This window comes from Macrobrachium rosenbergii, chromosome 2, assembly GCF_040412425.1.
Source record: "Macrobrachium rosenbergii isolate ZJJX-2024 chromosome 2, ASM4041242v1, whole genome shotgun sequence".
Taxonomy (NCBI): domain Eukaryota; kingdom Metazoa; phylum Arthropoda; class Malacostraca; order Decapoda; family Palaemonidae; genus Macrobrachium; species Macrobrachium rosenbergii.
In genome coordinates, this window is record NC_089742.1 from 54634490 (window position 1) to 54652993 (window position 18504).

General features: G+C 36.2%; 1 protein-coding gene across 3 annotated transcripts in view; it reads left to right on the forward strand.

Moving 5' to 3' along the window:
- LOC136849835 (glycoprotein-N-acetylgalactosamine 3-beta-galactosyltransferase 1-like) overlaps positions 1–17316 on the forward strand; it is a 42504-nt gene extending 25188 nt beyond the window's left edge. Inside the window, exons 1-8 of one of the 3 annotated variants that reach the window (XM_067123309.1) lie at positions 9974–10640; positions 12371–12505; positions 13672–13803; positions 14804–14948; positions 15449–15567; positions 16124–16234; positions 16702–16800; positions 17156–17316. In XM_067123309.1, the coding sequence (XP_066979410.1) occupies positions 10541–10640; positions 12371–12505; positions 13672–13803; positions 14804–14948; positions 15449–15567; positions 16124–16234; positions 16702–16800; positions 17156–17175 (861 nt within the window). In that variant the 5' untranslated portion in view covers positions 9974–10540 and the 3' untranslated portion in view covers positions 17176–17316. Of the gene's footprint in view, positions 1–9973; positions 10641–12370; positions 12506–13671; positions 13804–14803; positions 14949–15448; positions 15568–16123; positions 16235–16701; positions 16851–17155 lie in introns of those variants that run through there. The other 2 variants (XM_067123299.1, XM_067123303.1) reach the window with 2 other exon arrangements.
- The last annotated feature ends 1188 nt before the right edge of the window (positions 17317–18504 follow it).

Genomic DNA, 18504 nt, shown 5'->3' on the forward strand with positions numbered 1-18504 from the left:
TTCATTGCTGCTTTTGCATCTAGTTTGAACTTTTAACCACAATTAGTTTACGTCATTGAGAACTGTATTCATAAGTGTTCAAAACTGTTGACAAAATGCACGTACCATGTTAGACCACCTACAGAATTAATAATATTACATAATTTACCTCGTAATTTGTTAGTTGTAGAAGACGTGCGCATCTTGAGCAATCAACCAAAAGCTATCTCTACCTTGCTAGGCCTGTCGATAACAATATTTTTCTAGAAAATATTACAAAGAGTAAAAGAGCTTCACGTCACCGAGAACTGAAACTGGATAGGATAGGAGGTAGGAGGAGAAAAGAAGCAAAAATATATAAACATCATTACTGATCTAGTCATAAGAAGGCAAATTAGACCAATAATTATCAGCGTAGCGATAAAAAAAAATATTGTCTAAAACTTCAAACGTGCAGTATTAACAAAGAATCCCTTGAATAAACTAAAATGAAAAAGTAATAATCTTTTTGTAAAAACAGCGCAGCGGTAAACGTGCATTAGAGTTCGTAGCATAAAACGTTTGAGCCTTGACCCCTACCCCCATAAAGATTAAATCTGATTTTGAAAGTTTAGAGTACAGCAGTAAAACCCCATGGAAGTGCAAATGACTTGGCCCCTAAGTAACCGACACTTTGCCCCCTAAGTAACCGACACTTTGGATATCGTGGGCTTGCAGCCTTATAGTACTATTATAAGTTAGACGTATTGATGATATGCAACATAAAGTGCATGATATTCCTTGTTTCTTAAGGATGCCATACTGTCAAATACATTTTGTAAGTTTATTTAGGATTGGTTAAAAAATAATAGGATTATTATTATTATTATTATTATTATTATTATTATTATTATTATTATTATTATTATTATTATTATTATTATTATTATTATTATTATTATTATTATTATTGTCCAGAAGATGAACCTTACTCATGTGGAACAAACGCACCAGAGGGGCCATTGACTTGAAATTCAAGCTTCCAAAGAATATGGCGTTCATTTGAAAGAAGTCCCTGTAGGGTTGTAGTGACATTAGTGCATCTCTGGCAGTGCACTGCAGGCATTACTTAATTAAGCCTAGCTGCAACCCCTTTCATGTCATTTACTGTACCTCTGTTCATATTCTCTCTTCCATCTGACTTCTCACCCTCTCATAATTGTTTCATAGTGCAACTGCGAGGTTTTCCACCTGTTACACCTTTAAAGCCTCCTTTACTCTCATTTTCCCTTTCAGCGCCGAATGATCTCATGGGTCCCAGCGTTTGGCCTTTAGCCTAAATTTTATATTTCAGTTTCATTTTGAAAGAAGTAACAGAAGGTAATGGGAATACAAAAATTGAGAAGTGTCTGATTACATTCTAAAAGATAATGATTTAAACGTTAAAGTATGGGATGGCTTCTCATGTATGTATATATATATATATATATATATATATATATATATATATATATATATATATCTTATATAAAAAAATGAATGTTTATATGTGTGTATGTTTGTATACTTGTAGCTTTGTGCGCTATAGAAATCCGAACCGCTTGACCGATCTAGACAAAATTTGGCAAGTGGCCTTCATTTAACCCAACTTAGAAAATTGGGTCGTTTCAAACCCATACCCCTTCCCCTTCCCTTTTCCCAGTCCTTTTGTAATTTATGTGATAACAGCTTGACCGATCTAGACAAAATTTGGCAGGTGGCCATCATTTAACCCAAATTAGATAACAGGGTAGATTTCAAACCCGTACCCCCTTCCCCCTTCCTTTTGTAACTTGTAAATAAGCTGTACGGGTTTATCATACCTCATTTCATGTACTCGATGCCATAAAAATATATTATTGAAAATGCTTTACTTTCCTGTGATTAATAATTCTATATCAAGGTTTGTGTTTTGGGTTTAGTGGAGGTGTATTTAGGTTTAGTGGATGTGTGTGTTTAGGTTTAGGGGGGGGGGTGTTTAGGTATACTGGTGGTGTTTCAGTTAAGTGGAGGTGTGTTTAAGTTTAGTGGAGGGTAAATGGGACAGTCACTGCAGTAATGTCTAGATAAAATGGACAGTCACCGCAGTCATACCTGGTAAAAAGGGACAGTCAGCACAGTAATACCTGGATAAAACGGACAGTCACCACAGTCATGCCGGATAAAAAGGGACAGTCAGCACAGTAATACCTGGATAAAAGGGACAGACAGCACAGTAATACCTGGGGGACAGTCACCACTGTAATGTCTAGAATATAAAATGGACAGTCACCAGAGTAATACCTGGATAAAAGCGACAGCCAGCACAGTAATACCTGGATAAATGGGACAGTCACCACTAATGTTTTGATAAAAAGGGAATTCACCGCAGTAACATCTGCATAAATGGGACAGTCACCACAGTAATACTGGGTAAAAGGGACAGTTAGTACAGTAATACCTGGATAAATGGGACAGTCACCAGTAATGACTGGAAAAATGGGACAGTCACTACAGTAATACCTGGATAAAAGGGACAGTCAGTACAGTAATACCTGGATAAATGGGACAGTCACCAGTAATGACTGGATAAATGGGACAGTCACTACAGTAATACCTGGATAAAAGGGACAGTCAGTACAGTAATACCTGGATAAATGGGACAGTCACCAGTAATGACTGATAAATGGGACAGTCACTACAGTAATACCTGGATAAAAGGGACAGTCAGTACAGTAATACCTGGATAAATGGGACAGTCACCAGTAATGACTGGAAAAATGGGACAGTCACTACAGTAATACCTGGATAAAAGGGACAGTCAGTACAGTAATACCTGGATAAATGGGACAATCAGTACAGTAATACATGGATAAATGAGACAGTCACTACAGTAATATCTGGATAAATGGGACAGTCACAACAGTAATATTTGGATAAAAGGGATAGTTAGAAGAGCAATATCTGGATAAAAGGGACAGTCAGCACAAGGAGGTGCAGGAAAATATTTGGAAGTCCTTCAGCGTTTTCCTGGGCAGTATATACAGAATATACTTACAGTATATGTATATATATATATATATATATATATATATATATATATATATATATATATATATATATATATATATATATGCGTATGTACACACACACACTTATAACCGTGAGATGTATGTTTAACTATTTTTGGTTAATTAGGTGTTAGGTTACCTATGACCCTTCAAAAGGCAATAGGAAAGCAAAATATACTAAACAACGCTCCTGAAACTTCTCCCGGGGACGAGATGCCATAGTCTGCTGAATGATATTAGTAAGGATTATAAAAAAAAATGTTTATTTCAAATATTAGAAATTAATTTTGCCGTGAATCGTCACAGGACATTCTCGTGCTATTTTCCCCAACCCTTCTTTTGACATGCGCAACAGCTGGGTCCACAGGTTTATCATGTATATGAAGGAGAATATTAATGACACTAGTATTTAGTAGTACTAGTAATGGTGCAAGTGATACTGGTGATAGCAGTAGTGATGATAATACTAATGACAGTTACAGTGATAGTAGCGTTAGTGATACTAGCAGTCATAATAGTGTTAATGACAGCAGTAGTTATATATTTTCCATTTGTATAAGTTTTGGCAATACTGTAGTACTGATGGCAGTTTTATTATTAGCTTATGTTTCACTAGTAGCGATGGTAGTGCTGTTGATAGTGTACGTATATAACAATTACCATTACTGGTACTGGCACGGGCTCTTGCTCTACAGTAGCCAGTATATTACCACTTGATAAGAAGACAATCCAAGTATTTATGTCCATTTTAGATTTACAGCAAAATTATAAACTGCTGTAAAAATTTACATATGTTCGTGTAATCTATCCATTCTCTATAAAAACAAGCATAGTTCCCCGAAAGAATCATTTTGAAAGTTTATACCAAAGTAAAAAAAATTGATATATCTTTCCAAGGGAAATTTGAAAGCAACAATATCTAATATATTTGATAATTCACAAGAATTGATCAGAAAACTCATGCAAACACGTTTGAGAAACAGTATATATGCATATTTAATGTTATATATATATATATATATATATATATATATATATATATATATATATATATATATATATATATATATATATATATATATACATATACATTATTCACTAATGGTTGACAATATTATATCTGTTCAAAGTAAAGCCAGGACGTCAGCGTGCAAATACTTAGTGATGACTAGTGCATTCTCAACAGAGTCTTGATATACCTGTTTACTATTTTAAAGTTTATCAACGGAAGAAAGTTAATTTCTGTATGATTAGACCTAGTATTAGTTTTAGTATAGAGCCTACCTGTACTCAGAAGCTATATATATATATATATATATATATATATATATATATATATATATATATATATTATACACACATATATATATATATATAATATACTTCATATTTCACTTTCATGTATGCTAAATGTCATTATTAATAATGAATAATTGCAGCATGCAGAAGTTATTTCATCAATAATCACCAATAGACTAATGCAAATACTCAACCTAGACTGGCGAGTCAGTACATAACGAGTATGCAATTATTTTCATATTCTAAATAAGATTTTGCAACACCTAGAAATAAATAGATTTCCTCAACTTTACCATATCAACGACAGACTATAGCTGCAAAGCACGGTGGACTTTGCTATAGTGCAGCTATAGTCTGACAACGACGGCATGAGAATCATGAGATTCGAACAAGGCCATATTAATTAATGTACACCAGAACCTCCGCAATTTACTCACGTCTATTTTCAAAGGACCCCTTTCAAGAAATTTACTGCGTATTCTCACTCTCGCCCTCCTTCTCTGCAGTTTTTCGTCGCGGCTGCAGCAATCACTAGAAAACATCAGCTCTAATGGCCTTGTTCGAATATCTCTCATCCCATCGTAGACAGACTAGCTTTAGCATAGAGCCTAATTGCACTTAAAAGATACGGTACACATTTCATCCATGCTAAATTCCATTACTATATATTGTGTTCGTACAAAAAAGCAAAAATGCTCAATATGATTTCGTTGTCAATCGCTAACGAGTGACTTTTCTCAGAACCGAATTGAACCGAGAAGTTTAACCGGTATTTCACTAGAATTCACACAAGCGCTACACGACTTGAAACTCAATATCTTATTCCATAAAATACCTGTTCAAGTTTGAGACATCACGTAAATTTATTCCATTATTAATGATGTTTCATAAAGGCTTCTTAATGAATGGGTTAAATATATGAAAGTACGATTGCCTTACTTCATAGAGGTAAGAGGATATCTGGGAAATCGGCCACAGACAACAAAGTTTCTGCCTCGTCAAATTTTCCGTCACTCTCCAGGCAGTCAGTGAGTGACGGCCCAATTCCAAATGTAATTCATTATAAGTAAAACATTCATAAATGTAGAAACGGTTAAAAAACTCAAATACAAAATTTTGGTATAAAAGTTTCATTCTACAAGTGCTATTTTCCTTTCTTGTCATGCGAATGTACATGGCGGGAAAATTTTCCGCCATTTCAGTCATCTTTGAAGTGTGACGTCATCATCAGTTTCTCGGACGAATTTCCGCCAAAATCCAGAACTGGGTTCCACACACTCCAAATGAAGGCTATTAAACATTCAAACTACAATCCTATTGCTTGAGCATAGGATTACTGGAGTCGTTGATAACCTCTTACTTTTTTTAGGCATCTGATACTATCTCATCCTCGAGAATTAGTATGATTGTTTTATGGTGGAAGGATCTGTTGAAGTTCTGTCTTTATTACTGATCAGATTCATTGAAATATTTAGAAAATCTTTATCACTTTAGTATTGCCAAAACAGTCAAGCAGGTCCACTTCACTTTAAATAATTTACTCAAAGACTACCTCATTTTTCTTGCTTTATTATGAATTTCCATTTTGGAAGATCTTATAATTTCAGCATTGACAACACTTTCATTGATCGTAAAAATCTGATGAAAATGATACGAAGACTCAGTATATTTAGACATAAATATTATCTATAAGATGTTATGATCCTGATGCCAGTATGGAGAGGCATGACAAGTGAGGGACTAATTGTATAAAAGAAATTTAATTTTTAGAACTTTCCTATTTCTAGTTGTTAGAGTAAATTATTGGTTCTTAAACCGTAGAGGGCGGGGGTAGGGGGTGGGGGGAGGTCAGTGCACTCTAGCCATTACTCACGGCCGGAGTCTAGGTTGTATGCAGCGTCCCTTGAACCCTTAGCTGCACCTAATTTACTTACTTTTGCTTTATCTCCAATCACTCTTCCTCTCTTCCCAACCACTCCAACTCCCTCTTTTCACTGTCTTAAGAGCTGAATGGCTGAAAGTGCCTCATTGCTTGGCTTTATGGGCAAATTTCATAAACCGTCAATTTTTAGACAAAATATGTGTTGACTTTCTCACGGTAAGAGAGGAGAACTGCTTTATCAAGAGGATCAAATTATTTCATGAACATTGTTGTTCATCATCATTGCTCCCCAGACTGCGTTCGTTAGATATCTGAACCATGATACGTACTGCTTTTATGATGACATGTTTGGTACATTCTTGGATTTTATGTGGAAATTTCTGCAATATCTATGTTAATTAGGGTTTTTACATTTCTCGCAGCTCTTGATATCATGGCATTTTTCTTTAATAATCGCTTTACATGTTAGCTGACTGTGTTGTTTCTTCATAAGGGCCACTGTAATACTCTATGAAGCAGTAGACCTCAAAATCTCTTCGTGACAAACGGTCAATTTTGCTTCAGTTATTTAATCTCGTTCTTTGTCCCAAGCGGTAACATCATAGGAGTAAGAGAGGAGTGCTAAACAGTAATAGTATGAGGTTATTCACCCGACAGTTGGGTGTGTAGTGAAGCAAAATAGCTTTGCCTCCCCCTCTGCCGGATCTCGATCGCTTGCACGACGGCTGTTTAGTTTGTCAGCCTCTTACTTCAACCAGAACATAATAAATTGCGCTATATAAGTCCACAAAACAATTTTTATCTGCTTCATGTTATATCATTGCTTCCGTAAAAGACCAGCGCAAAAGGCTACGCTGCACCTGAGCGAACGGCACATTAGGCCTACTTTTTGTTCATTTGGGAGGGAGGGGGCCGGCGGATTGTTTACCTAAACTCATTTAGAAGCTTGCTAGAGCCAGTCTTGCACTGTCATTCGCCTCTCCCTGTGCAATGACTGATATGTGTTAAAACAAATTGGGTATAGTTTCCTACAGTTTTTTCTTTTAAACTTCATTTTCATTTATTCATCATCATGCGAATGACCTATGTGGTCCCAGCTCTACGCCTATGGCCTAGACCTGGTATTTCATCCTAATCCTTCGAGCCAGCCCTATGAGAGCTGATTGTCAGCTCAGTGGTCTGGTTAAACTATCTTATTAATAAAAATTAATTATCCTACCTTAAGATCATCTAAAGCCCTGCACATCTGCCAGACGGCAGGCTTACAGCCTTACAGTTCTCAGCAAGCATCTAAGGATAAAGGTGGTATATTTTGAGAGCAACTACAAATATAGTTCCTGTATTTTTCACATTTGTGTTGTTTTCACTTTTTTGTTTTTTTCTCTTATTATATACTGTACTCAGCTATGCATTAGGGTGTACTTCCATTGTTATTTAGCTGAAAAAAAATATATATCTTAGTTTAACCAGACCACTGAGCTGATTAACAGCTCTCCTAGGGCTGGCCCGAAGGATTAGATGTATTTTACGTGTCTAAGAACCAACTGGTTACCTAGCACGGGACCTACTTATTGTGGAATCCGAACCACATTATGAAGAGAAATGAATTTCTATCACCAGAAATCAATTCCTCTAATTCTTCATTGGCCAGTCGGAGAGTCGAACGCTGGGCCAACAGCTTGCTAGCCGAAACTCGTCGGCATAAAAGTGAACAATTGAAGAACATACAGCGATTTTTGTCTTTTTTTCAGGACTTCACCCTTGAGGTTAAGAAGAATGGGAGGCTCAATAAATGTTGCCTTAAAGTAGAAAGTGTCACTTGAGATTTGATGTTTGGCGGCGTTTGCCAAAGAGAAAGACTATGCCCAAAAAGTTTGTGTAAACACATACACACACACACACACATATATATATATATATACATTCATGAAGCTACAAATGTTGTTTAATATCAAATTCACGCTACTTCGGGAATATCCCCGATGGGGACTTATCACCGAAGGGGAATTTATAAATGATAAATGGATCGGTACTGGGATCGAAACCCGGCAGTACCGATCCATTTATCACTTATGAATTCCACCTCGGTGATAATTCCCCATCGAGGATATTCCCGAAGTAGCGTGAATTTGATATTAAACAACATTTGTATAGCTTCACGATTTTATATAAATCGCGATGTGATAAAAATTTCATATATCTATTTATCTTTCTATCTATATATATATATATATATATATATATATATATATATATATATATATATATATATATATATATATATATATATTGTGTGTGTGTGTATGTTTATAATATAATTAACCCACAATCTTCATTTCTCTCCGTAAAACACAAAACTCATTAATCTTACTTGTAAGGAACAGCTTTTGATAAGTCACGAGTGAACAGTGGAGTTTTGACCTAACCATTCTGTCCACAACATCTTAGTGAACTAGTTTTGGAAATAAGAAGCACCCAATCTATTTTTGCTCGATAGCTGACAATTTCTCCTGATGGTATTACGTGTTTTTGTTGAATGTCCTTGACGGAAAAATCGCTAGAGTTCCCCAATCACTGAACCTTTACTTTTCAAAACTTCCGATTTTCTTTTCCTTTCATTATCAGAAGTTCAGATTAGTTGATAGGAAATGTTAGGCAATGACGAGGAAAGGGATACCACAAATCACACAAGCCGTAGTTACGTTTGAGGAAAAGGACCGTTTGAAATTATTGAAGCAAGGAAGTCAGTAACCTCCAGAGCAAGATTTAAAGAATTCTTGCGCCTGAGGGTATGCTTGGGTTAACTCACTCTCTCTCTCTCTATTAAAGAAATATGAGTGGCCATGGGTTAACAAGCAGAGATGGAATAAAAGATATTGGTAATAACTACATAGAAATTCTATTAATGTTTGAAAAAAAAAGTAATTTTGCTTCCCGTGAAATGCAATTGAACGGCGAGTGAATCATTTTAAAGGGAATTTCAAAATTGGGATTTTCCAACATACAAACAGACATCGTTATACGGGACTGGTAGGCTATTTAATCCTATTTGGCCTACTACCAATCATTCTTCGCAAAGCAAGGCCGCCACGATCAACTTATTAAAATGATTGTTTATATTAATAGTAATATCATTCTGTATTTGTGCACCTTTGCATTGAACAAAGGAAAAACCGAAAAAAAGATTCCAAAAAATAAATGCTGTTATAGATACGGCTGGCTATATGCCAGCGCGGACGCTCATTCCTGGAGTAGTACGTAAACAGAGAACACAGAAAGGGAATAATCGTCGAAGAATAGGCCTAGTAGTAGTATGAGAAGGAGTCAGTTATAGAAATTTACCATATGAATGAATAAATAAATAAAATGACAGCAAGTCATAAAATCAACATAAAGCAAAACTTGTTGAATAAAAGTATTAAAAAGTGATGTCAGATAAACGTTAATATTTGACTGAAATAAGTGGATTGTGCTGCCCTAACATTGTCATTACCTTTAGAAATTGGAGATAGTTTAAATGACTGTGTGAGAATCGTAAAAAGTACTGTATTTCTTTACTTGGTGAACTCATCAAAACGCGCAAGCTATTTCCTTACGTTTGTGCCTTTACAAGCAACAGGTTTTTAGGTAAAGCCTGTCAATATAAATTAGTCCATACAGCATCAGATAACGAAGTATGAGGGAAATCTTTCCATGAAGATCAAACGAACTGTGCAAGTAGTATTATGCGCTAAGAAAGTAACGCAGATTTGTCCAGGTATAGACGCTCTCGTGTACTTTCGTAACTGTTTTACGAAGCAAACATCTTTACAACGGTGACTGCATGCCTGCGATATCTTCATTTATCCACTCGTTTGTGAAGCATCAGAAAGTTTTCCCTTCCTGGTTCATGGTTCCCAAGCGCTCACTCCACAAACACGGTTGCGGGCACACCGCACTATTCTCATGAGGTGCAAAGTTTTATTCCCTTGTTGTTTACAGTTTTAATCGTCTGTAGTTTTACTGTACTTTATAGCATTTCAAGATGTTTAATTTAATTCTTGTTCATTACCCTTTTCAGCAACAGTAACCCCGAAAAATGAGAGATTCCTAAACTACAGTAGATATTACAAAATATTTCCACTTTACTTTTAACCCTCCCCCGTTCATTTCCTTTTTGACTGAGGTATTAGCTTTGACATCGCTAACCTTATATATTCCCCCAGTTTTCTTTTCGTTGAACTTGAGCGACCAAGTATTATCCAAAGTATACTCGTGGGGCCTATTGCTCAATGCAGCTTAGTTTCGTCGAGACTTTCCTGGTACGTTGGAGATGTACGTGAACCCAGTACAGAACCAAATTTACCACACGAGGATGTTACCGGTGAGACGATTACGTCTGCTCCTGCCGTCACAGCAGTCCGTGAAGTCGAGTGAGTACAATAATTTACAGTTATTTCAAACCATTCCTCATTAAACACACGTCGAACTGGGTTGTCAGTTATTACTATAAAATAAGAAAACCTTCAGTGCTACGATGGAGATGATAATCCAAGACATAATAATGACAGATGTCCACGAAGTCCGATATCATTGCATCAGCTGTGGTCAGTGAGCATTGTCGAGGTTGGTTGTCGTCAGTCTCGCGTATCGGGAATGAAGAATATAACAGGGGCGACGATGAAATGATTTCATATTTTCTCTCTCGTCTATGAAAATGTCAGTAACAATTCTAGACTGTGTGAAAAGATTTACAAAGAAGTGTTGTAGTGAGGAATGATACGTGTTATTGAATGAAATTCCATTTCTGACCATTAGCACCATATATTGTGATTAACATTTTGATGAAAGTGTTTTTTACAAAAATTTTGGATTTTTGTTGACAAACCATTAAGACCTATAGGTGCTCACAAATTATATTTCTAATTTACAGTCTTCAGTAGGAAGTCTAACGTATCTTGAAGGCACCCTTTTACTTCGTTTCCCTCGATCTCTGAATAGTTTACCCGTAGCAGAATCCTTCCACCTTTAATTAAGGTGGCAGTCCCATGGAGTAGGTTAGGAGCCGTTAATTTTGTACTTAACACGGCGCCCACTTTGGACGCAAACTGATGGTTACCAAATTAGAAGGGCTCGGTAGTTGTCTACAGTTTTACCGGATTTTGCTGAAACCCGACCTTCAACACATCCCTGCGAGTTTCAGAGGCTTAGATAGTGTCTGAGGTTCAGTGTCACATTGCAGGTAGCACTGATTTTAAGATTGGCATCATATCCCACTTTCCCTTTCTCAGCAAAACAGGCTGGTTACAGAGGCAGTGAGAAACCAAAGCAGTATTGTTAGACTTCCTTCGGTATACTCTCACTTGTAGGCCTCTCCTCTAGCGATTGTTGAAGGCATAGTTAGCACACCCCCTTCCTCTCTCCATTAATGCAAAATTCAAGAAATGTGAGCCGAGCTCTACACACTCAGCCCAGAGACGCTCACTTTGGCTAATGACGTCCTCCCACAGGTCGCCGTATCCCTACGTCGTATTTATATTAATCTGCCTCCTTTTAAGATTCATTGGCTTCATTAGACTACAAGAAAATTATTTAATTGGTTACTAGATTTCTAAGTAGACCTCTTCTTAGCTGGTCAGTATGGATAAGAAACTGTTAACGCCAGGGAATTCCACAAAACACTCATTGGCATTGCTAAATAGTGCTATATCTCAAACCAGGACTCACATAATCAGCTGTAAGATGAAACAAATCTTTGTACATATTAATATACATTATATATATATATATATATATATATATATATATATATATATATATATATATATATATATATATATACATACATACATATATATACTGTATATACGAACAGTTACATCATGAAGGAAAATTGAAACGCTGGAGATGCCAAATATTTTTCGTCATTCCCTTCATCATCCATATGTAGTAATTACACGAAGTACCATCTCAGTGTTTCAATTTTCATTCGTGGCTGTAACTTTGTTCGTATAATCATCACGTTTTTAATTTTTCGTGATTTAAATCAAATATATATATATATATATATATATATATATATATATATATATATATATATATATATATATATATATATATATATATATATATATATATATATATATATATAATCTTATTTCAGGTTTGATGTTATTAAGTTATGTGGCCAGTCTCTCGTTCGCTGGCGTGATCACAGGAAAAGTTATCACGACCATAATTTCACCGCACACCGACCTCCTATTCGACCAGTTTCACCATCGCCAACACCAGTCCGAAGGTAACTTTGGCTCTCATGCGCAAGTTTCAGGTTAAGGTAGAAATTTACAATGACTTTGGTTGTATCCTCTGTCTGGGTTTTCTTTGGTAGTAGAAGTAAGAAAGTTTTGAAAAACCGCTGGCCTAATAGCTCCCAATTGCATTTTGTTGTATGATTAATTTTGACTTTTCGTTAATTGTGGTGAAGAATAGAGTAGAATTTAGGCCTAAGACCAAGCACTGGGACCTATAAGGTCATTCAGCGCTGAAAGGGAAATTGATAATGAGAAGGTTTGAAGGTGTAACAGGATGAAAAAAAACCTCGCAGTTGCACAATGAATCAGTTGTCAGGAGCGGGTGGAAAGTTAGATGGAAGAAAGGGAATATGATCCAATTGTGGTGAAGAGAGAAAAGAAATTAGCTTTCTGTTAGAAGTAGCTGATAAATAACTCTGCAGTAAAAGAAAAACAAAAAGGAAGGAATGCTCATTCCCCAATTTAAAGTCATTCTTAATCTTATTTGCTTTAATTGCTTTGCCGTTTGTACTACTATGTAGAATTTCGTTATTTGAAAAAAAAACTGTTGAATGGACAAAGATTTTGTATTCATGTTCACAAAATAAAGACGGCATCTTTTAATGTCATGCCCTCAAATTTATTATATAAAACTGCGATCGTCTACTTTCATACATCTGCGAATGATTTCTGCATAAACTTAAAACGACGTTTGCACAATCATGGTGTACCTTTCCCGAAAAGGTAATTGACACGTGCACAAGTGTTAGTGGTATATCGCTCAGTTAGTGGATTTCGCTGTAAATTTTACCATCATTATTGTCTGCTCGGCTGAAAATGTCGGTCGGCTAACTTCCCTTTGTCACCACTTTTAACGCTTCAGCAAATGGAATAATGAATTCCGTCCTTTTACCTGGAATAAAGTTATCTGGAATTTATGGCTTTCGTCAGGTATTAGTAGAAATTTTGAACTGTCTGAGGCAGAACCTTTTGCCACATCAAACTCTAATGCTTTATTTTTATATTAATGTTATTAAGAGTAAGATTACCGTTATTAGTGCACAATAAAAATCCTAATGACGTGACCCTAAATGAGAAGAGCTAAACAAAACCTCTGCATCTCTCCCTAGGTTCAAATTTTGTTAAAAATCTATTTTCTGATTTGTCTCATCAGATAACCCAGAGAACCGTACTCGAATCCTGTGTTGGGTGTTGGCCACATCTGAGAAGAGAGAAAATGCCTTGGCTGTCAAGAAAACGTGGGGTAAGAGATGTGACAAGCTCATGATCGTCAGCGATGCCGCAGGTGAGAATTGGCTGCTTCAGGACAATTTCAGTCGATAGACCTTGGTTTCAGGAGGACTCAAAATAAGGAAATGGGAGACTATTATTATTATTATTATTATTATTATTATTATTATTATTATTATTATTATTATTATTACTAGAAACATTTAACCAGAACACTAAGGCGCACTTCTTGACTGTTATGGGGCTGGCCCGAAATGTGAAATGAACATGGGAGCAAGACTTACTCAAAGAAATTGGACGGTTAAGCTGGGAAAGCCCAAGAGGACTGGATGAAAAAAGTCAAAGCATAAAGCATCAAACTAAGGGTCGAGGGGATGCTTCAGTGGAGGTGGTACCTCCTTACTTGAAAAAAAGGTGGGGTGGCGGAGAAGGAAGAATCACATGTGTCTTTCGCGCTTAACAACATCTTGCAAACAAACAATGTACTTCTTTTTAAGGTCGTGCCACACAACCGTCTACAACGGATGCAGGGTAATGCAACCTACGCTACCTTCTACCGCCAGAGTGTCTACATCCCCCTTAGAATCATCATGTTCATAACAATAAGAAAAAAATCGCAGGCGTATGATATTAAACACAAGATCTGGCTGCGTGTGTGACGGTAAATGTCAAAGCGTGCTCCATGTGTAGAAGCGTCCCATCAGACTCGGCTATCTTTGCAATTTGGTATTCATCTGTTTCCTCCATTCTTCCTCCTACCTAACAGTTCAACGTCTTTCATTCTGCCTCGCTCCAATTTACAACTCCCTAGCCCCCAAATCTATGGCCTAGTCCTTCTGGGCAGCCCCGCGGTGAAATAGAAAAGGTCTTTATGTCAATAATCTAGTCTAATTTTTGTGCCACCAAATGATACATATCTACCTCTCGATCATTTTCCTTACATAAAGTGGTGTTTAAACTTTTTATTCCCAAGTTTTTTGGGATTTCATATTACTAGCATATGTCCATCAGCCCTCCAAAACTTTAATAACACTTAAAACGTGCCCTCCTGACAGATGCGGATCTGGGATCGGTGCAGGTAAAAACGTATTTACAAAATGGAAAGGAAGTCCTGTGGCTGAAAACTAGAGAAACCTTCAAACATCTCTTCGATCGCCACCTCCAGGACTTCGACTGGTTCTTTAAAGCTGATGTTGATACGTGAGTATTTCTGCTCATAATATACGAATTATTAGTCCTATTAAATTCTAATGAAAACGGTAATATACACTCAGACAAACGCACACTGTATTTCATTATATATATGTACACATATATATATATATATATATATATATATATATATATATATATATATATATATATATATATATACATACATACATACATACATACATACATACATACATGTGCATAAGGAGAGAGAATCCTAATCGAAATAATATAGAATTATTCCGAACTCATTATGAAATTTCTGATGAATAAAAAACTGACAGCTTGTCATCTTACTGAAAACGAGGTTCTACAATGAATTTCATCGATGTTGCCTTTATTCAGTCAACTGTCGTAACATGTCGGATTGGAAGATTTGAATAAAAAAAATCAAACGGACTGTTTCAAATGAACGTAGTTTTATCCGTGCAGTTCTAATGTTGCTAAAGGAAAATGCCTATACCGTATTACAATTTCACTTATTTCAGATATGTTATTGTTGAGAACCTGCGTTATGTGTTGACGCCCTACGATCCCAACTTTCCAATTGCTCTGGGAGAGCGCGCCCATGTTGATGGCAACACGAATTACAGTTTCTTATCGGGTGGTGAGTCAAAGTGAATTTTGTATTTAGATGCACACTTCAATAGGACTGGCAGCCTTGTGCTTCTGTCTAGCCCAGATCTGGTAAAGGAAGACATAAAGAGCTGAGAAGGAAAAAAGAGTAGCACCTAAGCCTAGGATTGGAGTTACAAGCGTCAAAGAACACGGGAGAAAGAAGAGTTTCGAAGCGTAACCGTAGTATGAAAGAAAAATGTAAAAGTAATGCAACGACAAAAGATATTGTAAATTGGGGATTGAGAGGTTTTAGATGGGAAAATACTGTACATCCCTCGCATGATTTTGTCTTTAAGGATGTACGAATTTGCCCACGATTTTTCAGGTGATACTCCCTTGAAATATTATATCACAGCAATGGCAGCGTTTGCGCGTGTGTGTGTGTGTGTGTGTGTGTGTGTGTGTGTGTGTGTGTGTGTGTGTGTGTGTGTGTTTGGCAGGATTGAATACACTTTTTTTTTAAATGTAGATAATAATGATTAAGCGAGATATTTTTTGTTGAAGTTTAAATTTCTTTCCATTCCTATTAAGAAATTTCCTTCCAGGCGCTGGATATGTTTTGAGTCGAGCTGCTCTAAAGATATTCGGCGAAGTTGCATATCCTGAAACAAATCCGTGTCACGAAAGAGCTATTGCCAATGAGGATGTCATGATGGGTGGGTGCTCAGTGTTATCATTCTTGAGTTTTAACAAACACTTAATGAGATCTAAAATAAAAAGTAAAAAATGCGCCGAAGCTTCTTCCGGCGCAGTCGGTTTTCCCGTACGCGTATAGCAAGGCTACCGAAAATAGATCTGTCTTTCAATGGCCTCGGTATAATGCTATATGAGCCGCAGCCTATGAAACTTTAACCTCGGCCCGGTGGTGGCCTTTCCTATATCGTTGGCAGGCACACGATTATGGCTGACTTTAACCTTAAATATAATAAAAACTACAGAGGCTAGAGGGCTGCAATTTGGTATGCTTGATGATTGGAGGGTGGATGATCAACACATCAATTTGCAGCTGTCTAGCGTCAGTAGTTTTTAAGATGTGAGGACGGACAGAAAAAGTGCGGGCAGACAGACAAAGCCGGCGCAATGGTTTTCTTTTACAGAAAACTAAAAATAAGGAATTTTTCAGGCCATTGTATGACGGAATCTGGGATTATGTTGGGTGACACAAGAGACGAACTCGGGAGGCACAGGTTCTATCACAACAAACCCGAAGATTATATCGAAGGTAAATGGCGAAAGTGGTTTCCATTAATGATGAAATACAGATATGACAAGGTAAGTTCACATAAGGTTAAGTTACGGATGATCATTAAATTCATCCTTTTTGGAAAATGGTGTGTGTGTGAGAGAGAGAGACATATTACTTATCTTTTATATAATTTTAATCAGTTTGGATAGCGGCGATAGAGTGAGGCAGGGCTCAGCAAAATATCAAGATGAACAAATGAAGTGAGATACAAGTCATGTCAATATGTAGGCTTATGTATTTATACAGCACGTACAAACCAATTCATTTTGGGGATAGCATCAAAGGGGAATGTTTAGAAAGAAATTTATTTCTAATCATCTTCAATTTACAGGGGATCAACAGTTTATCTGACACAACCATATCGTTCCACACCTTGAAGAACGCAACCAGTCTCTACCTCTTTGAAAGCCTGATATACGAAGTGAAGGTTTCATCGTGTGATTAAAACAGTTTACGCCAGAGGGCAAAACGTTCTCATAAAACTTGTGAATATACTCGACTTTTACTTTCCTTTTCAATCAGATTTTTTTAAAATGTATTTCTCGTGTCCATAAAAAGGAAAAAAAAAGTTGGCTTAACTTCAGAAAGAACGGTAAAACTTGCTCCTGAAAATGGAAGGTTGTGTAACAAGAAAAAACGGAGCCATGAAGAGTTGTGAATGTGAACTGAATTTTCCAGAGTATTAGTTGCTTTTGTTTAAAAAATGGGAACGACTCACATTTGATATATTATTCTTTCCTGATTATATTGCAAATGCTATAACAGCATTTGAAACTATAATGTAATTTCCAGTTGATAAATTAAAAAGAAGTAAATTTAAGAATGAAAAACAAACATATAAGAAAAATATCCCTAAACGTCAAAATTTTTGCACGAAATAATAAATGTCCTCGAAATACTGAAATAATAAATGTCCTCAAAATACTGAAGTAAAAAAATATGAAATTAAATGAAAGTGTAGTAGGCCTATATATAATTTCAGATACGCTTTTTATAAAAATGAACAGAGAGATTGCTAAAAAGTTTTTTATGCCACATACAAGCTTAAAAATGAAACTACAAAGATTCCCAAACTCCACGTATTCTGCATAATAAAAATGAAAGGAGAGAGTCCTGCTCACAGACAATGACACTGAATAAATTACATTACCAGTAAAATACGAGACACCCAAAATCAGAAGAGATATAAAAGAATTAATGAATATGAAAATGAAAGTAGGGATCACCTAGCTTCAAATGTGATAAATGCAAAAATAGTTGGAAAGATTCCAATAGAAATTCATAAATAAAAATGAAAATACACGAAAAAATAGTAGGAAAGAGGCAAAAATCTAAAAATTATGCACATAAAAGTGAGGGAAAAAACCCGCACTTTTTAAAATTGCCACTGCAAGACCAAAGGAAAGAATCCTAATGCAAAAGGAGTTCATTTGAGAGTTAAAAAGAAAAATCCCTCGACTCCACGTATCACATTAGATAGTCAAGCAGTTGGCAGCCAGTAGACACGGAAGTCAAAATATCAACAAACCAAGATAATGCAGCTGTCTTTGCTACCTACAATTTTTACATCAAAATTCAACACATTCATCGCCCACAGCTTCTTGGCAGTCACTGGGACAAGTTCAACTGTATAAAATAACGATAATGATATATTTTGTCATAGAGGAAGAGTAAAGGGTT